This window comes from Gopherus evgoodei, chromosome 1 (genome assembly GCF_007399415.2).
Source record: "Gopherus evgoodei ecotype Sinaloan lineage chromosome 1, rGopEvg1_v1.p, whole genome shotgun sequence".
Taxonomy (NCBI): Eukaryota; Metazoa; Chordata; order Testudines; family Testudinidae; genus Gopherus; species Gopherus evgoodei.
In genome coordinates this window covers 257,139,173-257,163,781 of record NC_044322.1, presented here as the reverse complement: position 1 = coordinate 257,163,781, position 24,609 = coordinate 257,139,173, and the positions used below count along the sequence as shown (strand labels likewise).

Here is a 24,609-nt window from a genome sequence, read left to right as displayed (position 1 = left end):
GTGAATATGCCTCACTCCTTGTATTATGCATCCCAGGAATGCAGCACACATCACCACAGATCTGGCTTTTAGCTGAGCTACATGTTAACATATGCCCATGCGCATAGCAGAAAAAAACCTACAGAACGACCATTTAATAGTGTTCTTTCATAAAGCTGCTCCTGTCTGTTTATTTGACATTAAAAAAATGGCCCTTCTAACAAATGGAGCTTGAATACAAAAATGTAATGACATTTATTCTCACAGCTGCCAGCAAACTCACATGCACCATGAGTCATTCCAGATGTGGATAAAAACAAAGTGTGCCTAAGAAAGCAAGTTTGCTGATCCCTAGGAGAGTTGGTTTAGGGGAAGAGCTGCTGCATTGACTTCAATAGCACTCAAGAGAACAGACACGTTCTTCTTTGGGGGTGGGGAGATAGTCATCTCTTCCAGAAAAGGAAGCAAGGAAACAAATAGCTAATATACAGATATAGAGAGAGATTTTAAAGTAAAGGATGCACTGGAAGACTTTGCTACTGCTGCTTTTCTATTATAGTACTCATGCCACTGTGAGCCCGAGGTGGAACAGAGGTAAGATTTAAATATTACAAATAAAAACTATTTATGGGAAAACTCTGAAATTGCAGAATGGCTCTGACATTATGATTTTTCTTTATTTGTCACCTCCAGCTCTTGAATTTTTTCCCATTCACAGCAGGTTAAATGGAAAAAAAATCTCCTCACTTTCTTTCTTCTTCCCCCTTCTATTAAAATAAAATTAGAGGCAGCTTTTTCAGGACATGGAATGCAGAAGAAAAATCTTGGCAGCCACAAGGGGCATAATTCTATCTTCTCTTCTGGGCAGGTGTTAGGGGTTTAAAAGAAATAGCTACATAGGACAAAATTTAAAATCCCTTCAGGATACAGGGCACCTAAGTAATAGGAACTCTGAATCTGGGGGACTAGCATGTTTCATATACAGAAAGCTGTCAGTATGAAGCTACATGGCATTACCTATGTATATTTATATTTTTTTCCAGTGACTTACAAAGGAAGTGTGTCCAGCCAATTCAGGAATTACTTTATGTGGCCCCATCCAGTATCTTTACTAATGATTTTTTTTTAACTTTCTCTTTTTCTTTATTCTCTCCACTGGAATTTGGCTGTGGTTCTGTGACTGGTTTGGTAGCACTGTCTGGAATGGGGAAAGGAAACACCTCCTAACCAAATTTTTTGGGACTGAACCTAACCCACAGACATTTCAAGGGAACTTTGGCACCAATGAAGTATGAGTTAAATTTATTATTCAGTCCCCTCTCCTCCTTCTGTGGGCTTAATTCCTTTCTAACTGAGTCTGTGCTTTATAACAAGAGTTGGATTTTTGAAGGGGCATCAGTGAATGAAGTTGGATGAGACTAACTCTTCTTTAGGAGGCAGTGTTGCCTAGTGGCTAGCACGCTGGGCTGAGACTCAGAAGACCTGGGCTCTATTCCCAGCTCTGTCACTGGCTGCGGGGCATTGAGCAAGTCTCTTCGGCTCTCTTAGTTTCCCCATCAGTAAAACAGGGATAGTGATACTGGCATCCTTTGTAAAAAGTGCTTTGAGATCTACCAATGAACAGAACTGTATTAAGCATTATCCCATCTGTGTGTCACGCTGATAAGAAGATAAAAAGGAAATAATTATGCATTGTTCTTTGAAATAAATCTTATCTCTAGGTGGATCAGGGCAGAGAAATTGGGCATCTTTTCAGGACCAATGTCCTTGAAGTAGAGAGGACAACAGTTACTGCTATACCTTTAATGCCCTTCTTTGTTTTTATTGATTCAATTACTTTAATTTATCAAATTCATGTAATTACTAAAGTCCAAGGATCGTGAACAAAATGTGGAGAGAAAAAGAAGAGGGCCCCATTCTCCCCCTAGTAGCTTTTAGAGCATGGTAATGCTGAGAGTTTTAACTCCATTTTCTGGCACATTTTTGGGGTGAGTATAAAGGTGGTACTGCCTGGTGAGCCCTACATAAAAGAGGTCAGAAATCCAATTCCCACCTGCTGATGTAGGGGTATCAGCTTGAGGCAAGGGGCTTCAATGGGAAGGACTCCCTGACTGTTCACTGGCACCTGGCCCTCTCAGCTTCATGGCAGCTGCTAGAGCTGTTTCTAGGCACTCTTGCTACCATAGCTGCCTCATTAATTCCTCCCCCACCCCATGAAATACCAACATGGCAGCCCCTCCCTTAGTGGAAACCTGAGAATAGAGTGTTGAGCCTTACATCTTTCCCTAAATGTCAACAGACTTGGGCTCTGTCAGAGCAGTAGGGGAAGCCAGTTTCAGTCAGGGGCCTTCCACTGAAAATAACCTATCCTTAGTCCTAGATGGCTAAACCTGGAGACTGCTAGCTGGAGCACCATCAGCTGTGAAGATCAGCTGCCGTGACTGTGAATAAGGGGGTGGAGAGCTATCTCAGATGGCCAGGACCCAAACCATTCAGCAAAGCCAACAACCTGCATGGTATCTGGAAGTGAACAGCATGATGGAATATGTTCTTTGGGGTTGTGACAGTTCTGGGACTCACCACCGCATCACCTCCCACTGGTCGCTCCAGGAATTAATTCAGTCCATCAGGAGCACCCTCTGCTGGCAGTGTCCCATCCGTCTCTTGTCCTCCATTGGCATCTGGACCCACATTGCTCCCCACTTGACAGTGTCCTTCTTCAGGCCACTGCCCCTCCAGCAGTGCCCACTAGTCCATCCTCACCCCCTTCTGGGGGATGGTGGTGGGACATTAGCAACACTCCTTGCACCTGCCTCAGTGGCTAACCACAACCCCCAAAGTCTAGCTCCTTGTCTCAAGAGCTGGTTGCAATTTGTCTTGGCCACCGTGTGGCCAGGTGCAGTACTGCCCAGTGCAAGGTGGTGGTCTCCTGCTCTAGAGACAGACCTTCCCCATGAAGATCTGGTACAGACTGCCTGCTGCTTTTCTGGGCAGCCATTATATAGGGCCTAGCCTAGCCCTGATTGGCTGGCTCTAATCTCAGCCCTGATTGGCTCTCAGTAGGCCCTTTCCTGATTGGCTGCCAGCCTGCGCAGCCATTCTGGCCTACTCCAGCCCCCTCTCACATGGTTAATACCTCTTTGCAGAGAAGCAGGCACCTTCCAGCATCTCCTGTAGCTTTGTAGTAGTCTTCCAGGGTGACCCATGGTGGAGCCCATTACACAATCCAGTCTCAAAGGGACAAAGGCATGAATGACAGTAGCAAGATCCTGATGTGAGAGAAATAGTTGCAACCAGATGTAGATAGGGGATGAAAAAGCCCCCTTGGCCACCAATCTCTGTGTGTGTCTAGGACCATTTGGGATTCCAGATGAAAACATATTTGTATCAATAATGAAGACAGGACACATTCTTAGTACACACTCAGAATCCTTCCCTCAACCTTCAAGCATCACCTCTGTCTTTTCTGAGCAAAACCTCAGCCAGCTAACTCTCATCCAAGTCCTGATCTAGGCTTGGCGCTGGGAATGCAAAGGCAGCACAGCATTTGGATCTGATGAAAACCTGGAGCTGCATATCATCTGCATACTGACCGGTAGCATGAATTGTTTAAAGCAAACACTCCCTCACAAAACAAAAAGTCCCTTGTTAGTTAATAGTTGGCCTTCACAGTAAGGATGAGCATTGGAGGTTTGGCTAAAATGGTACCTGGATCAGAATCCTGCTGTCAAGGATTTGGCCTGTCTCTGCTCCGAGATAGTGATGGGCTAAGATGAGAGACATTTAGTTAAAGCACCGAACTTTGAGAGCTCTTATAAAACAGAGTGCTGCAGTCATATGCACATAACTAAGAGTGAGCACGTAACCTGCAGGAACCCAAATCTAAATCTTTCTGCCCCTGCAACAGGGCAGTTGAGAGGAGAGACCTAGGGAAGCCTTAGGGTGAGTCTCTCCATAGTAGTCAGGAATGGCTACCAAAGGGAGGTAACATCTCCTCTCCCCTCTCAGCTGTGGTGGAAGCTGGGTAAGCCTTGGGAGGTTAGTACTGAGTATCCTGAATGTATTTGCTCTTGTTTTTGAGCGATTGTTTGAAGGAAAAGAAAAAAAAAAGGAAAAGGTCTTGGGCTGAATGGTGGTGGGAAGCTGTATTCTACCTCCCCCTCCTGGTGAGTTTCATCACTGGTTGGTGTGCACTATTCTTAGCCTGGGCTTTACCAACGTTTAAAAAAAGGCAAACAAACATCTTTCTTTCTTCTTGCTCATCCCTATTCTATGGTAATGTTTGTAGTGCCATATGGAATATCACACCCACTCTGTCTCATGTACCTGCCCATTTCCAAACGTGAGATGTATCAGGAGGTAGCCGTGTCAGTCTGTATCCACAAAAACAACATGGAGTCTGGTAGCACCTTAAAGACTAACAGATTTATTTGAGCATAAGCTTTGGTGGGTAAAAAACCTCACTTCTTCAGATGCATGGAATGAAAATTACAGATGCAGGCATTATACTGACACATGAAGAGAAGGGAATTACCTCACAAGTGGAGAACCAGTGTTGACAGGGCCAAGTCGATCAGGGTGGATGTAGTTCACCCCCAATAATATATAAGGAGGTGTCAATTCCAGGAAAGGCAAAGCTCCTTTTGTAATGAGCCAGCCACTCCCAGTCCCTATTCAAGCCCAAATTAATGGTGTTAAATTTGCAAATGAATTTTAGTTCTGCTGTTTCTCTTTGAAGTCTGTTTCTGAAGTTTATTTGTTCAAGAATAGTTACTTTTAAATCTGTTATAGAATGTCCAGGGAGATTGAAGTGTTCTCCTGCCGGCTTTTGTATGTTACCGTTCCTGATGTCTGATTTGTGTCCATTTATTCTGTTACATAAGGACTGTCCAGTTTGGCCACTTTACATGGCAGAGGGGCATTGCTGGCACATGATGGCATATATCACATTAGTAGATGTGCAGGTGAATGAGCCCCTGATGGTGTGGCTCATGTGATTGGGTCCTCATGTTTGTGGGGATGGTGGGGCAGAAAGAGAGTCTCTGAGATAGGATAGACTCTTCAGCCCGGCTAAGTGTGTGGTTGGATAGATTAACAATATTGTTAGATGAGCTGAGGGTACCACTGTTGTAGCCCCCTGTGAGATGGGAACATCTTACAATGAAGGCAAAGCTTGACTAGGAGCAACATTCAGAACAGCCCAGTGAGGAGCTTGAATGGAGATGAGGCACATTTCTTTTACACAGCTGAAGTTTTCTAAAGCCTCAGTTCCACTCCTTGGCATTCTGATTTCTCTTATTTACTCTGAGAAACAGCAAGATAATAACAGGTCTTTTGCAGCAGATGTAATTTTGAATCCGTAATAAGTGATTCCCCAGCCCCTCTGTAACAAGGTACAAATAAGAGGTGTGATTATTACAGATGAGCTTGAACCAAAACTCTAGAGCTGCATAGATGTTCAAAGTGACCAACTTCCAGTAACTATAGAAACCATGGGCCAAATTCTGTTTTGTTTTTTCTATAAACCAGTATAAATCTGGATTAACTCCATTGACTTCAACGTAGCTGAGAGCAGAATTTAGCTCATTATCTGTATTCTTGGAATTGCTTGGTTTTATAGTAGAAACCCTCAAGCCAGGCTTGCTTGCACATTTCAATTCACTTAGTTATATATTATTAGCATTCAGAGCTTCCTGATCAGAATTAAATACCACACAGCCAATGAGGTGTGTCTGTAGTGTGGTTCTCTGGGTGAAGATGCAATCTGATTCCTCAGGGGTGAGCTTCCGTCGACAGTGAGGAAGCAATTGTGTCTGTAATTTCACCCACCATTAAAGGCTGTGGAAGGAGGAATGGAAAATGTAAGGTTGGAAGAAGGTCAAGGTTTTCTCACTTGGTCCATATGCATTGCTATAAATCTCTCCTCCCACTCTCTGCAAAAGTGGATCATCTATAATTCCATAAAGCTATGGATGTATTTGTTCCCTGGATACATTTCCTGTGTTTGCCGCTGGGGAGAAAGGATGCCCATCTACCTTGATTTCCCCAGAACAGTCCTAATTCTTAGTGTTACATCTAGTGTTCTGGCAATATAAGTATTGAACCTGAGTGAATGGCTATTGTTCAAGTCACTGCCATTTCGAGTTACATGCTGCTGCCTATAGTGCTGCCACAGCTGCAGAAAACTGGCTGTTTTCTGGAGCCAAGTGGGAGAGGGAAGTGTGTCCATGCCCAACCAGTCATTTCACACTTGAGGTAGGGTTTAATTCTTCATCTGATCCATGACCAGAGGCCCATACCAGGTCCATGGTGGTCCTGCCACGTGCACTGTCTATGTAGTCCATCCTGGCAAAGGAACAAGGTGAATCACCAAAACTTTTTATATTACTCTCCTCTTTCCCACCCTGCTCCATATTGCCCACCTCCTTTCTGCAGCAGCCTCTAGGATTCCCTGCTGACAATAATACTCATCACTTCTGGCTTGGATGGCGCAAGCAAAGAGAATCTAGCTTGAATACCGCATGTAATTACCACACAAATGGACACACACACCCAGTAGCCCCACGTGTACTGGGTCATGGTTTTGGCTTGTATAGAACATGATGATGATTGTAAAGGTCTGGCCCAAGAAGGAAAACAAATTACACCAGCTGGTCTTGGAACAAGAGCTTTTTAAATAAATATCCTTTTCGCTTGCTCTGATTTCCATAGAGTACTTATTATCTGATTCATAAAAAATGTATATACAACTATGAAGGATTTGAAATACTATGAAACTTAGCCAATTTTCTTTGCTTGTGTGTAAAATTTGCTCCTTCTCACACAGTAAAGCAGTGTTTCCCAAACTTGGGACGCTGCTTGTTTAGGGAAAGCCCCTGGCGGACCGGGCTGGTTTGTTTACCTGCCACGTCCACAGGTCCAGATGATCGCGGCTCCCACTGGCCGCGGTTTGCTGCACCAGGCCAATGGGAGCTGCTGGAAGCGACAACCAGTACGTCCCTTGGCCTGCACCACTTCCAGCTGCTCCCATTGGCCTGGAGCAGCGAACCGCAGCCAATGGGAACCACGATCACCTGGACCTGCAGACACAGCTGGTAAACAAACTGGCCCGGCCCGCCAGGGGCTTTCTCTAAACAAGCAGCATCCCAAGTTTGGGAAACACTGCAGTAAATAAAATACTTTCCTTTTATCTGACTTCCATGCTTGCCTTGAAGGGTGCCTGGATCCCATATTATTTTGCTTGTATGATACTGTTGGGCTAAATTTTTCTCTAGTGTAACTCCACTGAACTCCATGGACTTATGCCAGCAGAACATTTTGCCAGTTATATCAGTTATATCACCTGTCCTGAATTTCACAGGTTTATACCAGTTCTTGGAGATCTATGATTGTTACAAGTATCTGGAATCTCCTCATTTCATGTTAATTTCTTAGTAGTGACAATGCAATTCACAACATTGTGACTTTGTTTAAAGCAGTGTGGGCTAGTGCAGTGGTTTTCAAAGCCGGACTGCCACTTGTGTAGGGAAAGTCCCTGGTGGGCCGGATCAGTTTGTTTACCTGCCACGTTCGCAGATTCCGCCGATCGTGGCTCCCACTGGCCGCAGTTTGCTGCTCCAGGCCAATGGGGGCCACAGGAGGCGGCGCAGGCCGAGGGATGCTCTGGCCACCCTTCCTGAAGCCCCCCATTGGCCTGGAACAGCGAACCACAGCCAGTGGAAGCCGCAATTGGCCGAACGTGCGGATGTGGCAGGTAAACAAACTGTCCTGGGCCACCAGGGGCTTTCCCTGAACAGTCGGTGGCCCTGGTTTGAGAACCACTGGGCTAGTGGCTAGAACATTGGACAGTGATTCAGGAGACCTGGATTCTACTCCCAGCTCTACCATCGGGCTGATGGGTGACCTTGGACAAGTCACCTCACCTCTCTGTGGCTCAGTTTTCCCATCTGTAAAATGAGAATATTGATTCTTTTTCTCCTTTGAAAAGTGCTTTGAAATGTACTGATGAAAAGTGCCATATAAGAGCACGTTTTTAAAATTTGATGTCATACAAACAGTGCCTCTACAGACACTTGATGGACTTAAATAATAGACATATGGAATCAAATAAAGAATAAATAAATTTAAAATAAAAATGACCAAAAGGAGAGAGAGTGAATATAGAAAAGAAAAATAATGGAGTGTGGAAGGTGGGGAATGTATTTTCAGGTAGGGTCTGAAAATGGAGTGAGAGCTGATGAGGTAAAGAACTACAGGGAGGCTGTCCCACATGGCAGATGGTTCAGAGGAGAAGGCTCTTGCACCAGCAGTGGTGAGAATGTGAGTTTGTAACGAAAGGAGACTATTGCAGAGGGAGCAGACAAGGGACTAGAGGGATCCTGAGGTAGGGTAGAGAAAGCCCAGACAAGGTTAAAAAGGGGCCAGATCCTGATCCCCATTCAGGCTCCTTTGTTTCACCCCAGCAGCAGAAAGTATTGGAAAGCCAGTGAACTTAATCCTTGGAGAGTTTTACCTACACAGGAAATCTCCTAGTGGTGTAGAACTGGCATAGCAGCTCTATACCAAACCTCATCCCAGCATGTTGCTGGCTCCTGAAACAGCGGGGCCATGGGTAGCCAGATTTAAGTTAGAGGAGCCTTTTTTCCAGACAAGTGGTAAAGGCTGTTTAAAAAAAAAAATGCGGATCAAGCATTTAGTGTAAGCCTGTTGCAGATGAATCAGATAATACCATCAGCCTGGCATACATAGATGGGACACTGCTGCTAGAGACAGGCCTGCACTAAAACCCTGGAGCTACACACACAAACATTAAGAGTGTTTTGCTCTGGGTCTGAAATTTGTGAATCAGTCTATTTCTTGTTTAAAGTTCCATTTACTAAGTACAATCTCAGCCTCACTGAAGTGAATGGGACTTTTGACATTGATTTCAATGAAGCCAAGCTTGAACCCATTATCTGTTACTGCATGTCCCATAGTAGGCGAGAATGATCAAAGACTTCCAGCACATGCATGAGGAATTGCTGGGAATTTGCTAAAGGTGTCTTCATCAGAAGTGGCTTTAGCACTTTTGAATGCCACATGTGTAGGTTATATGGGTGTCAGAAGGTAATAGGGAAAGGAGTTGTTGTTCTGTAGAATCACAGAATGAGAGAAGAAATGTTTTCCCAATCAGCACTGAGTATACAGACCACTGTTACCTGCAGACTAGCTTTGTGGAGAGGGGAACAAGCCAAAGTCCAAAATGGTAAACTTCCTCCTCCCATTAAAAGGAAAGGCAGGAGTATTGGGCACACATTCCACCCACCTTTCTCCATCTATTTCTCTTCCCACTACTCTGAGGTAATAATAACTAATCATACTTTGTACTTCTATATCGTATGACACCTGTTCCTTGGAGAGATCCTCCCCATGGGTATTCTGCCTTTCTGACGGTTGTGTATCTGCTGGATCTGAGACATAGTCCCTAGAACCAGCCTCAGTCTGTTACATAACATGAGCTTACTAACCCATTAAGTGGCTTAACCTTTAAGAAGGAGCAGCTTTTATCCCCTCAGAGGTTCTGAGGAGAGTTAGTGCTGTAACGATGGCTCGGTTGCTATTGTCTCATCATCAGCGTGGTGGTGATGGTGGGAGTTCAGTATTGGAGTTGGGACCCGGAAGATGAATGTGTGAAAAAGAAAAAAGTAGACTAAAATGATAACCATTGCTCACTTTTGTTCCCACAGAGGGTTCTTTCTTTCATTAAAGCGTAGGCAGGGGCATTTCTCAGCCCAATTTGCTGGCTATGGTTGGCAGCTCACCAACTCCCTTGAGATCAGCACTCATTCCTTTCATTGTTTTGAAATTCCTCACCAGCCACAGTGAATTAGGTCACCAGCCACAGTGACTTAACACTGCACATGCGTCTCCGCTTGGAGGAGTCATGTTGGCTGTTTCCCTTCCCTCCTCCCCCCACCCCCCAAAAAAAAAGGTTGGATGAGGAAAAAGAAAATTCCTGAAGGGACAGGGCATGCTTGCTCGGCTGGAGACTCAGGTTAGATTCCCTGGGGAGTTCAAGTGGCAGAAAGAAGCATTTCCAGGCCAGATACCCAAAGCTGCACTGCGGTGGCACATATATTGCCCACACCCTCATGATACTTGAGGAGTAGAATGATGAGATTACATGATGACACGAAGTATTTGCATAGTTATGAACCTGTAAAGCTGCACTGACTTTGACCTGGAAATCTGCTTGCATGGGTGAGACATGGGTTTGAGTGGTGTGGTCTATTTTGTGGGCTTCAGGATAGCATGGACCAGTGTCCTGGTTTCTCTATTGTTTTGGAAATGGATACTGTCTTTCCAAACTGGCAGTGTTTATATGAGCCAGATAGGAGGAACCACATACCTATCTATAAAATGGACAGGCTGGGCAAGGGGAGTTGGGAAAAAGGCACAAGACAGACACACAGAAAGACTAGAGGAAGGGCTGGAGGCAAAAAGAAAACAGAGCAGGTGAGAGGGCAGAGGATAATCCATGAAACTAAAAGGGGAGGGAAAAGTAGAAGATGGAAGGAGAAACAAAGACTTTGATAAATATAAATGGTGGGAAAGATTAAAGCATACACAATTTTATAGTTATGGCAATTGTAACCCACAGAGCATGTTGGTCTGTTACAGCTGCACCCTGTTCCTTCCCATGGGAGCCTGCTTCTTTAGCTTAAGATGCACTGACATCTGCTTTTAGGTCTGGAAGTCCCCCGTTCATTCCCTCGTGTTGGCCATCCTGGAAGATGTTGCACAACTTTGTTTATTCCTATCCCTGGAGAGGAGAAAAATAGTTGTTTTCTTGAATTTTTATTCATGAAATGCAGATTGTATTCCTGTGGGTATTGTTTGTGTCTCTAACACAGGGGTAGGCAACCTATGGCATGTGTGTCGAAGGTGGCACGTGAGCTGATTTTCAGTGGCACTCACAGTGCCCGGGTCCTGGCCCCCAGTTTGGGGGGCTCTGCATTTTAATTTAATTTTAAATGAAGCTTCTTAAACATTTAAAAAACCTTATTTACTTTACATGCAACAATAGTTTAGTTATATATTATAGACTTATAGAAAGAGACCTTCTAAAAATGTTAAAATGTGTTACTGGCACACACAACCTTAAATTAGAGTGAATAAATGAAGACTCGGCACACCACTTCTGAAAGGTTGCCGATCCCTGCTCTAACACCCAGCTAAAATAGAAAATTAATGTTAATACATGTAACTGTACTATTTATTGCTATTGTCCATGGTTTGGCACTGGACAAACACCATTTCTAGTTACTCACTACTTTTTAAAATTGCAATATCGATGTTTAGGACATCATGCCATAACTGGAACCGTACATTTCTCGTAATTGCAGGAACTTCTGCTTCTCCAGACCTGCATTCCAAGTTGGCAGAAAGTTCTGGGAGCCAGAAGGTCCAGTAATTATTAAAACACAAAGGATTTTTTTCTCCTTACTAACTTTATAAACAAACAGAACCACGAGTTACAGGGGACCGAGTTAGTATAGCCTCTTCTTGGACTGGAAAGTTTAAGGCTCAGTTGTGTCTGCACAGAAATGAAAGGGGAGAGGACAAGGGCACAAAATTTTTCTTTGCCCATGTGCCCCAGTGGAAAGGTTGGCTTAGGTAGCCAAAGGACTCTGGAAATCCAGAGAGGACAGGAAATGTCTAATAATGTCATGACCCTGCTTCTATACAGATCAGCAGAGCTAGCCCAATGTGGAACAGAGGGCATGCTGCACCCATCAAAGGGATGCTTGGTGGCCATGCCCCTGGTTTAGATGAGTGAACTGTAGAACTGTCAGATGTCCTCCATCAAACCCACTAAGATCAATGAACAACAGAGACCTACTTCCTGGAAATGTTTGAAGCTCACTTCTGCATGATCTAACACAAAAACTGCTCCTCACTCTCTCTCATCTATCTGTCTGCTCTCACTCATGCATTATCCTGTCTCCGCTCAAAACCATCTCAGCTGCACAGGGCCAGACTGGGTTTTGCAGAACCCTGAGTAAAGTATGATGTAGGTGGAATGAGGTTGTAGCCCACATAATGTAACTGGAGGGAATAGTTCTGAGGAGAGGATCATGGCATTTAGCACTAAGGGTCTAGATAGGAAAATGTGTCAGTTGTTAGTAGGGCATGTTGACTAGGCTGCTTGTCTTTGTTAGGCCATAGGATGTTGGATCTCCTGTGCAGGAAGGCAAGACTGTAAGTGGGTGTTGCTAAGAGGTCATTAGTGTGTTGGCGAAAATGGAGTCTGTCACACAAGCAAGTGCCTCTCCACTGAAGTCTTTGCAAACCAGTGCAGCTGATTGTACCTTTGCAGCCCTACCAGTGAGTTAGAACATAAGAACGGCAATACTGGGTCAGACCAAAAGCCCAGTATCCTATCCTCTGACAGTAGCCAATGTCAGGCACTCCAAAGGGAATGAACAGACAGGTAATCATCAAGTGATCCATGCCCTGTCACCCAATCCCAGCTTCTGGCAAACAGAGGCTAGGGACACCATTTCTGCCCATCCTGGCTAATAGCAATTGATAGATCTATCCTCCATGAATCTATCTAGCTCCCTTTTCAACCCTGTTACAGTATTGGCCTTCACAACACCTTCTGACAAGGAGTTCCAGAGGCTGACAGTGTGTTGCATGAAAAAATACTTTTTGTGTTTGTTTTAAACCTGCTACTTATTAATTTCATTTGGTGGCTCCTTGTTCTTGTATTATGAGGAGGCATAAATAACACTTCCTTATTTACTTTCTCTATACCACTCATGATTTTATAGACCTCTATCATATGCCCCCTTAGTCACCTTTTTTCCAAGCTGAAAAATCCCTGTCTTATTAATCTTTCCCCATACGGAAGTCGTTCTATACCCCTAATTATTTTTGTTTCCCTTTTCTGAACCTTTTCCAATTCCAATATATCTTTTTTGAGATGGGGTGACCACATCTGCACATAGTATTCAAGGTGTGGGCATGCCATGGATTTATGTAGAGGCAATATGATATTTTCTGTCTTATTATCTATCCCTTTCTTGATGATTCCCAAGATTCTGTTAGCTTTTTTGACAGCCGCCGCACATTGACTGGATGATTTCAGAGAACTATCCACAGTGACTCCAAGATCTCTTTCTTGAGTGGTAACAGCTAATTTAGACCCCATCATTGTGAATGTATAGTTAGGATTATGTTTTCCAATGTGCATTTCCAATATGCATTATCAACATTAAATTTCATCTGCCATTTTGTTGTCCAGTCACTCAGTTTAGTGAGATCTTTTTGTAACTCTTCACAGTCTGCCTGGGACTTAACTATCTGGAGTAGTTTTGTATCATCTGCAAATTTTGCTACCTCACTGTTTACCCCTTTTTCCAGATTGTTTATGAATATGTTAAATAGGACTGGGCCCAGTACAGATCTTTGGGGGACACCACTATTTACCTCTCTCCATTCTGAAATCTGATCATTTATTCCTACCCCTTGTTCCCTATCTTTTAACCAGTTACCAATCCATGACAGAACCTTCCCTCTTATCCCATGACTGCTCATTTTGCTTAAGAGCCTTTGGTGAGGTACCTTTTCAAAGGCTTTCTGAACATCTAAATGCACTATATCCACTGGATCTCCTTTGTCCTCATGCTTGTTGACCCCCTCAAAGAATTCTAGTAGATTGGTGAGGCATGATTTCCCTTCACAAAAACCAGGTTGACTATTTCCCAACAAATTATGTTCATCTATGTGTCAGACAATTTTGTTCTTTATAATAGTTTCAACCAATTGACCTGGTATTGAAGTGAGGCTTACTGGCCTGTAGTTGTCAGGGTTACCTCTGGAGCCCTTTTTAAATATTGGCATCACATTAACTATCCTCCAGTCATTTGTTACAGAAGCTGATTTAAATGATAGGTTACAGATGACAGTTAGTAGTCCTGCAATTCCACATTTGAGTTCCTTCAGAACTCTTGGGTGAATACCATCAGGTTCTGGAGACTTATTACTGTTTAGTTTATCAATTTTTTCCAAAACCTCCTCTACTGTCACCTCAATTTGGGACAGTTCCTCAGATCTGTCAGCCAAAAAGAATAGCTCAGGTTTGGAAATCTCCCTCACATCCTCAACAGTGAAGACCAGTGCAAAGAATTCATTTAGTTTCTCTGCAATGGCCCTATTGTCTTTTAGCGCTCCTTTAGCATCTTGATTGTCCAGTGGCCCTACTGGCTGTTTAGCAGGCTTTCTGCTTCTGATGTATTTAACATTTTTTTTGCTATTTCTTTTGGAGTTTTTGGCTAGCTGTTCTTCAAATTCTTTTTTTGGTCTTTCTAATTATTTGGTCTTTTCTAATTAGAAAAGAGTTGTGTTAGCTCTTCTAAGGTCATCTTGGTTGGAAAAAGCTATTTGCATTTTTTAAAATCTTTTTGCAAAATGCAGCGCATTTTGTGCAATGATACTTCAAGGATCATTTTCTAAATACAAATGATAAAAATAATCCAGAAAACTACAAAGCACCATCTGAGCAACCTCTCACTGACAAACTGGTATGCACTGCTCACTCTCCTTATATAGACACGCAGTATTAAAGCAGTGTGCATAGTCTGGTGCTCATGAGCAGCTCAAGAATAACAAATCAGTGCCTATTATTATTTTATTTCTTTATTTGCATTATGGTAGTGCCTGGAAGCCCCAGTCACGGACCAGACCCCCTTGTGCTAGGCGCTGTACAAATACAGAACAAAATGACGGTCCCTGCTCCAAAGGGTTTACAATCTAAGTAATAATCCAGTGTTCATGAGTAGCCCTATGTAAACAATCTAGTGAGCATATGAGATGATGGAAAAACAATCCTCTAAGGAAGAACATTTCAGATGGAATGTTCTAGGCAGTTATCATTAATGAAAGGATAAATAACATTAATCAAAGTTTTTTTCTCATTAAAGAGGAACAATACATTCTTTTAAATCCAGGCTATTTTATTCAAGGCTTCTTCAGCAATTGTACAACTTCTCCAGCTCTAATAACCCCTAGAGGGTGGGTGGATATCATGGCTGCACTCAGTCCGTAATGCCCCAGACTCTGCCTCACATGGAAGGAGCAGTCTCCTGAATTTGGTCTTCCTAATTTTATAACATCATGCCATTATCATTTTGGCCTAAATATTTACTTGAGTCATTTTCCTGGAAGCCAAAATCCATTTTTCAAGTTCAGATCAACAAACTCCAAGGGAGGAGTGACTGGAGAAAGGGGATGCCTATCACTGAATTGAATACACATCAACAAATGCCGCAAAATCCACTCAGGCTGAGATAATGTGAGATGGCACCTGCAGAGTGAAGTCAGGGACTGGAAGTTTTCATTTGTTTCAGTGGAAGCAGCAGGTGCTCAGCAGCTTCAGAATTGGCCCCATATATGGATAATTGAGAAAAGTTCTGGTTATATTGTTGAGCACAACACTTAGCGAACATAAACCTCAACTCCTCCTCTCTGTGCTCCAGATATGGTCCCTTGGATGCCAGGGCTCTTTGCATGACCTTGCTTTACTCCATATATGGCACAACACAATGCGATTTGTAGTGCAGTGCCTTTATGTAAACTTCACCAATGCTGACTTTAATGAGGCGATGCCAGTTTAGTTCATCTGAGGATCCATCCCAGAACATCTAGCTGGCTTTAGCAATGCGCTTTCTTTGAGTTGGCTTGGCTTTCTGCACTTGAAATCCTAATAGCAAGCCCAGTCTTACTTCAAACTTCAGCTTTCACTCATTGGGATATGAAATCAGAAATATCTGAATATTCCAACTTCAGAGCAGTGTGAAATTTATTGTGGAGAAAGGACAGCCTTGTGGGTAAGGCACTCTGCTGAGATGCAAGAGAGAGGGATTCAGTTCCTGACTCTCCTGCAGTCTTTCTATGTGACCTTAAGCATGCCACTTGGTCCAGTGTTTCCCAAACAGAGCGTCACGGGAAGGATTCTAGATGGATTGCATGCCCAGTGCACAGGGGAGGACCTGGGGTCAGGGGGATTGGAAAGCCAGCCTGCTCAGCGCTCAGCCCACAATGGCAGGTTCTGTTCTGTAGGGCTGACTCCCAGCTCCAGATATTGCAACCAGGCACCAGGGCTGGCTCTAGGCACCAGAAAAACAAGCAGGTGCTTGGGGCAGCACATTTGCAGAGGGCGGCATTTGGGCTTTTTCTTTTTTTTTTTAAACTCACTTCCTCCCCTCTCACAACCCTGCAGAAGCAGAGCCACGGAGCAGACGAGGATCCAGCATGGGAACTGAGAACCCATGGGACCCTGGGAGCTGTAGTTCCTTGCCTAGCTCCCTGCCCATAGAGTCAGTCTTGGAGCAGGGGCACTGCTGAGGGTGGGGTCAGTGCCCGCTCAGTGGGATGAGGAGCAGGCAGAGGTGGAGAAGGATGCTGGCTGATGATTTTGGGCCAACCCACATGAATTTGAACGTTGGGAGGATTGCAAAAAAGATAAATGCAGTTGTTGGTCACCTCAGAAAAAAGTTTGGAAATCATCAGCTTAATCTCACTGTGTTTCAGTTCCCCTTCTGCTTGCATATTTTATCACTTCTTCCCCTCCTTTGTCTGTCATGTCTGTCTAGGTTGTAAGAGGTTTGGGGTGGGGATTGTCTATTCGCATGCACAGCATCTGGCACATGGATCCCTGATCTTGGTTGAGGCTTCTGTATTAGAAATAATACATTTCAAATCCAACTTTCAAGCTTTTAGTACATTTTTGGCAATACCCAAAATGCTGGTGAAATTCCACTGGTATACTATAACATGCATACACTTTGCAGTGTGTTTAAGATTTTACATATCTTTGCAATCATCATCTGTTATCCCATCAATGTCACTTTCATGCTAGACGTTTGCAAAGTTATGATGAAAATTTGATAGAATGAACTCTCTTCCTCTGATTTTTATTTCAAATGTGCCACACCTCACACCCCTGGCTCTGAGTTAAGGACTTTTAGGTGGTTCTTACTCTTCAGATTATTCTGAGCAGCAAAATAGCTGTGCAATTCCAATTCATAAAACACATCTACATCAGACTTCTCCTCCCATTCTTGGGAAATATATGATGCTTTGGAAAGACTCTGTTTCCAGGGACAATTCATTTCCTCAGTGAAAGGATCTTATAGTCCCCTGCAACTTGCTCAGTGGACAAGGCTGGTTTCTACACTTTCCCCATCTAGCACATCTTTATGTCATTAAGAAAACTAGCAGCAGATGCACAGACATATGGAGATCAGCTAACATCTGGAAAGACAGCTGTGTTCTTCCTATTTCTGAAGCAGAAATAAAATCCTAAAGCAGGGGAGAGAAAAGAGAGATTAATGTTTTCTCATTCTACAAATTTATTTAAATTTGTAGGGTGCTGTGGGAGGGAGAGGGGAACAACTCTGGTCCTTCCTAATCAGAGAAAAAAATCAGCAATGTAAAGGAAATCCCTCGCCAGCTTTGACCTGTGTGTATTGATACCTGATATTACTGGAGATCAGCTTACCCCATCTGTGGATCTAGTAATGTGTGAGTACTTCATAATAAACTATTTATTAAAAGAATTTTGCCTCTATTTCTGTTCCCAAATAGTTTGTGGGTAAATTGTTATATTTCTTAATTTATTCATGACATGGAATTATTTCTAAGAAACTAATCTCTTTGGCAAATAATTCTTGGAGCCAGGTTCTGCTATTCTTTCTTACATTAAATAATTGCTTGGTGATCTCAGTGAGACATCTCATAGATTAAGGTGCTAGTCAATGTGAGTAATAGCATCTAGATCTTAGTCTGCAGATTGTCTGTGGTAAATTCATAGATTTAAAGGCCGGCAGGGACTATTAGATCATCTAGTCTGACCTCCAGTATATCACAGCCATAGAATTTCACCCAGCTACCCTTGTACTGAGCCTAATACTTCTGTCTGGCTAACGCTTATCTTCCTGAAAGGCATCCAGTCTTGATCTGAAGCCATGAAGAGGTGGAGAATTGGCTACTTCGCTTGGTAGTTTGTTCCAATGGTAAATCATCCTTGTTGTTCAAAATAATTGTGCTTTATTTCACTGGAAACTTTTGAAATCAATGCTGTGTTAGTTAGTTACCTAATTATTGTCTTATTGTTTCTGTCCCCTGATTTGATGTCTAATGGAACTAACCAACAATAGTGCAAATTTAAAATGGAATATTTGAATGCAACATTGCTGTTTGTGACTCAAAATCCAAATTGTTGTCTGATTAGTTATGCAATTCAGAATTAACTTTTGATTAATTTTTGAGTATTTACAATTTAAATGAGCTGGGGTGTGTGCGTGTGCATGCACACACGCTATCGAAGCGTGTTTGTTGGAATAGTTAAGGGAACTAACAAAAACGGAGAAATACAGCAGAAGTAAATTAGTTGAAATTTCAAATAACTTTGAATGGAAATGTTTTGCCCAGCAATACGGGGAGCAGAAGAAGCAGTAATAGCTTTCAGTGGCACAACGCACAAGGAAGTCTGTGTGCAGTGCCGGCTCCAGCTTTTTTGACACTCCAAGCAGTAGAAAAAAAAAAAAGAAGAACCCGACTGAGCTGCCGCCAAAGTGCCACCAAGGAGTAAGGCCTGGTCTACACTACGCGTTTATACTGATTTTATCAGCGTTAAACTGATTTAACGCTGCACCCGTCCACACAGCGAAGCCCTTTATATCAATATAAAGGGCTCTTTAAACTGATTTCTGTACTCCTCCCCGACGAGAGGAGTAGCGCTGAAATCGGTATTACCATATCGGATTAGGGTTAGTGTGGCCACAAATCGACGGTATTGGCCTCCAGGCAGTATCCCACAGTGCACCACTGTGACCGCTCTGGAAAGCAATCTGAACTCAGATGCACTGGCCAGGTAGACAGGAAAAGCCCTGAAAACTTTTGAATTTCATTTCCTGTTTGCCCAGCCTGGAGCTCTGATCACCATGGGTGATGATGCAGTCCCAAATCCAAAAAGAGCTCCAGCATGGATCGTACAGGAGATACTGGATCTGATCGCTGTATGGGGGGACAAATCTGTTCTATCAGAGCTCCATTACAGAAGACAAAATGCCAAAGCATTTGAAAAAAATCTCCAGGCTATGATACAGAGTCCACAGCACAGTGCTGTGTGACAAGCGTAACAGAAATCCAAAGAATTAAATGGACGCTTATGGAGGAAGGGGGGTGGGGACTGAGGACTCCAGCTAACCCACAGTCCCCGCAGTCTCTGAAAAGCATTTGCATTGTTGGCTGAGCTCCCAATGCCTGTAGGGTCAAACACATTGTCCGAGGTGGTTCAGGGTATATCTCGTCAATTTACTTCCCGTCCCCCCACCGTGAAAGAAAAGGGGGAAAAATCGTTTCTTGACTTTTTTCAATGTCACCGTATGTCTACTGCATGCTGCTGGTAGACACGGTGCTGGGGCAATGAACAGCAGCATCCTCTCCCTTCCCTTCCCTGGTGGCAGACGGTACAGTGCAGTAGGACTGATAGCCGTCCTCATCATCAGCCTGTGAGTGCTCCTGGCTGGCCTCAGGTGAGGTCGGCCGGAGGCGCCTGGGTAAAAATAGGAATGACTCTCGGTTATTCCCGGCAGATGGTACAGAACGGCTGGTAACCGTCCTTATCATAGCAACTGGGGGCTGAGCTCCATCAGCCTCTCTTTCATGTCTAAAGAAAAGATTCTGTACTGCCTGGACTATCATAGCAACTGGAGGCTGCCTCCTCCTCATTTTATCTCACTAAAAAGTCAGTGTTTCTTATTCCTGCATTCTTTATTACTTCATCACCCAAATGAGGGGACCCTGCAATGGTAGCCCAGAAGGGTTGGGGGAGGAGGGAAGCAACGGGTGGGGTTGTTGCAGGGACACCCCCTAGAATGGCATGCAGCTCATCATTTCTGTGGGATCTGACACGCAGAAGCTGTGCTCTCTGGTTCTCTGATACACTGGTTCTCTAGCACACTTGCCCCATATTCTAGGCAGGACTGACTCTATTTTTAGATACAACATAAAGGAGTGAATGACCCGGATGGTCATTCCCATTTTTGTCTTTGCGCCCCCGGCCGGCCTCAGCAAAGGTCAGCCAGGAGCACCCGTGACAGCAGCAGACGGTACAGAATGACTGATAACCGTCATCTCATTGCCAATTTACAATGGCACAGCAGAGACGGTACAGAACAACTGGTAACCGTCTCTGCTACCTTGCAAAGGCAAATGAATATAGCTCTGTAGCGCTGCAGTACCGCCTCTGTCAGCGGCATCCAGTACACATATGGTGACAGTGACAAAAGGCAAAATGGGCTCCATGGCTGCCATGCTGTGGCATCTGCCAGTGCAATCCAGGGAAAAAGGGCGCAAAATGATTGTCTGCCGTTGCTTTCACGGAGGAAGGAATGAGTGACGACATTTACCCAGAATCACCCGCGACACTGTTTTTGCACCATCATGCATTGGGCTCTCAACCCAGAATTCCAATGGGCGGGAGTGACTGCAGGAACTATGGGATAGCTATGGGATAGCTACCCACAGTGCAACGCTCCAGAAATCTATGCTAGCCTCGGTACATGGACGCACACCGCCGAATTATTGTGCTTTGTGTGGCCGCGTGCACTCGACTTTATACAATCTGTTTTACAAAACTGGTTTATGTAAAATCAGAATAATCCTGTACTGTAGACGTACCCTAAGACAGCGAGTGAACAACTTGCTGCCGAATTACCGCTAATCTGGATTGGGCCAACAGAGGTGCCGCCGAAGTGCCGCCACTGCCGATCCAGACATGCCGCCCCAAGAACGGATGCACTGCCGCCCATTTCTATTGGCCGCCCCAGGCACCTGCTTTCTTCGCTGGTGCCTGGAGCTGGCCCTGCTGTGTGGTAACTGTTACATCAAAAGGCATGGAACCATGTGGATTCCAGGGTTTAACTTTTCCAGGCTGGGCATTCCCCTTCAACCCCATTAGGTGTCATGTGTCCTGGAATAACCATAATATTGCATCACAGCCTGAGTTTTATCATACCTGCACTGGAAGTCCTTCATCCAGAGCAACTCTGCCAGTGCACAAACTGTGTCAGTGAATCAGAGACTGTTGCACAGCTACTGTCTCCCTTACCCACCAGCAGAGTGAGGAAGTCTGCGTGAATGACCGTATATAACTAAGCATGTAAGTTAGATCCTTCCTTACAATCTTATATGTCACCTATGAACAGTCCACAACAGCCCTCAAGTGCTGCAGTTGATATGAACCCAATTGTTGTTGGCATAAGGCTTGAATGAACTGCTCTCTGGCCCAGAGGTCTGCCGCTTGCAATTGCTACGGTAAAAGGGTGTAGGCTTGAAAAACTTTTTCTAAGGACCTGCCCTTTTCAGTGAGCAAAGGAACAGAATGATGCTGCTTTTCAGAGCTGGTAGGAGTCAGTGGCTTTGTTGGTATGGTTTCTTGATTTCCATTGTTCCCATTCCCTTGTTTGTTTGAACGTTCCTCCTCCTTGTCTTGTCTGTGCTGAGCTTCCTACTAAGTCCCGCATGTAACATCCCCAGGAGCACCAACATCCAGCTGCACTATCTTCCTCCCTTCCTCCCTCCCCCTCTGCTCCTTGCTGCAAGAAACGACAATAGATCACATCACTGTACAGTTCCGTATGTATTCATCTGTGCAGAGAGATTTCAAGTTCTTTTTTTGGATGACCTTATGGCTGCTACTGACCAGAACTACCCAATAAGGATGGAGAGGAAAGATTGTATTGAAGTTAAGGCATAGTACATGGACATAGAGTGGGAATTGCACCCACAATTTTCTGTTAGAGATTCCTTGTGTGACTAGATCTCTCTGCTAGGGGAGGAATGAATGACACAGGATATTGTTCCATGCTGAGAGGTGTCTGGGACTCTCTCAGGTGAACAAGAGTGACCTGATACAGTTTCTAGGTGAGTGAACATTTCTCCAGGTGCATTCTAGCTGCCTCACACCAGTGTGCTTTTTCCTGCTCAAAACATTTCACCCGGAACAGATACAGGTGAATACTTTATTTAGCTATATAAACAAAATCTCCAGAAATACCTCTCTATTTAAACTACAGATGGAAAAGGCCTTTAACTCTCCCCAAGGGATAAGCTCTACGATGTTATCACTAGCACACAGGAAAGGATTTGCCTCTCCAACCTGTTCTACACTGACATTGCTCTACACTGCTCATCTTCTGATCATCTTCTTTGCAAAAATGGGCTGTTCTTTCATGCATGATACACAAATTAAAGGTAATCTGAAACAATAGTAATTACTTAGATAACTAAAGAATTATATAGTTCATTTTAAAAAACTTTAAAAATAGAATTTATCGTAAAACAGCATAGAAAGTTGGCAGCTTTTCTCATGCATTCCCATGGCAGATGTATTTCCTGTGTCCTAACCTACAAAATCAGACTTTCAATATGGCAGCTTCATTTTTGGATCTTATTTAAAATAATAATAATAATTAATAATTAATAAAAATAACAAACTTCTAGCCTGCCTCTAGCCAACAGAGCAGAAAAAAAAATAATTGTGTTTTTAACTCTTGGGAACTGAGTCCAAGGTGGTAGGCATGGATATAAAAAGCTAGATCAACAGATTCTATTTGCTTTTAGTTTTTTTAATTACTGATTTAGGGTTTTTTTGTTTTTATTTTTGCAGTTATTGTTTTCCTTCATAGGGGATGGAGACTTCATACCCCCAAAATGGGGGCTGTACTGCATGAAGGCCAGTTTCTACAGGTCTTTGTTTAGCACTTGTCATTGATGGACCTACTTGTGTGAGTTAGTGCAATTCCATGTAAGGGCTGCAGAAACTGGTCTTTAGTAATCTGCTGCGTTTTCTTGTATTTATGGTTCAATCCAAATGATCTTTTCTTTCTTTCTCTTATTTCTATCCCTCCTCCAACAGTTTCTCTCCCCATTTCTCTTGATGATGGGTTAGTATTAAATCATTTTTAACCTGGGATTTTTGATAGAGAAGGCAAAATGGCAAGAACTAAAAAGAAGCTATGCCTGACCACACTCCATTGCAATGCCAGTCAGGCAAAGTTCAGGTCCTGGCCTGACAGCCAATTGCATGTGTTCTGCGTGCACTTTCCAAACACCCTGCGGGAACATACATCCTTCTGGGGTCAATGGAAGTGCTGGCCAAGAAGTAAGGAAGGATGGGAATATTGCAGACAAGTCTGCTTATCTCTTATTAATACAGATCCAGTCACCATGAGCTTGGTGGATTTCATTACTTCCTTCACTGCCTGCTGAACATCCCTCATGGGCCACCACCACTCTACCCAGCAAGAGCAACCCTTCTGCCACCAAGGGTAGGGCAAGCTCAGCCACAGATGTACACTAGGTAGTTGCCCAGGGATGCAAAACATCTAGTGACTCTTGATCGAGCAATTGCAGGGCTGTGAGATGCAGATATTTCACAGTTAACTTGAGGTGGCAATAATTCTGGAGCCAGATATGACTGATCAAGTGTTATTCTATTAATGGAAAAACTAAACAAAAGGGCTACAATGACTATTCCTCTAACAAAAAAAAAAATACTTTCAAACATCTAATATTATGGGTCTGACTCAAAAACCCCAAAGGCAGGCATATTCAAAGATGACAGCCAGATGAAAACATTAAGCAGCATGTCTTGGGTTTGAGTCTCACAGCAAAATTTCTGCTCATCTCTAATGTCAATACTATAGTGTACTAGTGGGGTGGGAATTGTGAGATGAACTACTAGACATACCTCAGAGGAGCGGCTAAAGCAAATTCTCTTGTGAACTTTTCTGGTGTCTGCCCAATGGCCCTTCTGAAGAAGCTAGAGAATATCTTCAGTGAACAGCCCTGCAATCGTCTCAAGCATATAGGTTCTATTATCCCAGGCTCTTTGTGAGCTGTTACTGGGTGCATGATGGCTAACACATTTGCCTGCATAGTCACTGCACTGCCAGTATCCAATTCATTTGCTTTGTCAAGTGCTTGGGATTACCTGAAATTAAAAAGATGCTGATTTACAATGAAACTCTGTTCTAGGAAATAAAATAACCTCTCTCAGCTCAGTCCTCAGGATTGCCTGAGCTGCAGTCAGCACGGAACACAAGGGGAGGAGGGCAAAGGTGTTTCTAAGCTACTTTTGTGCCCCTTTCCCCCAGATCCTAGGACTGACAGTACTCATTGCAAGTTACAGCAGAATATGCACCCAGGAGCAACAGCTCCCAAGGAGCCATTCTGGCTGTCGGTGACCCACAGCTGCAACAGCAGTGCTAAAGCTGTGATCTGGCACACCCCCTGCACTGGGGTTGGTGGAGGGTTGGTGTAGAGAGAGCTACACTCTGTCCACCTGGAGATTCCATGATCCCAGGGAAATTCCCAAATACCCAGCTAAGTCGGCTTTCCACATGTCTTGCACTACCAGAGCAGTAAGCAGATAGAACAAGGCCCAGGATATAGCCCTCTATTTATGGTCCTGTACACTGTGTGACAGCCAGAAACAGCAAAAAGCCACAACTTCAAGCAAACAATAAAACATGGAAAATCCCATCAGGCACCTGTGACTAGGCATGCCCTTTCCCA

General features: G+C 43.8%; 1 protein-coding gene across 1 annotated transcript in view; it reads left to right on the top strand.

The window, feature by feature from the left end:
- Positions 1–411: 411 nt before the first annotated feature.
- Positions 412–24,609, top strand: part of FAM180A (family with sequence similarity 180 member A) — a 32,424-nt gene continuing 8,226 nt past the window's right edge. The window contains exon 1 of the mRNA XM_030543787.1: positions 412–573. Coding sequence (XP_030399647.1) covers positions 498–573 — 76 coding nt within the window. The 5' untranslated portion in view covers positions 412–497. The remainder of the gene's footprint in view (positions 574–24,609) is intronic.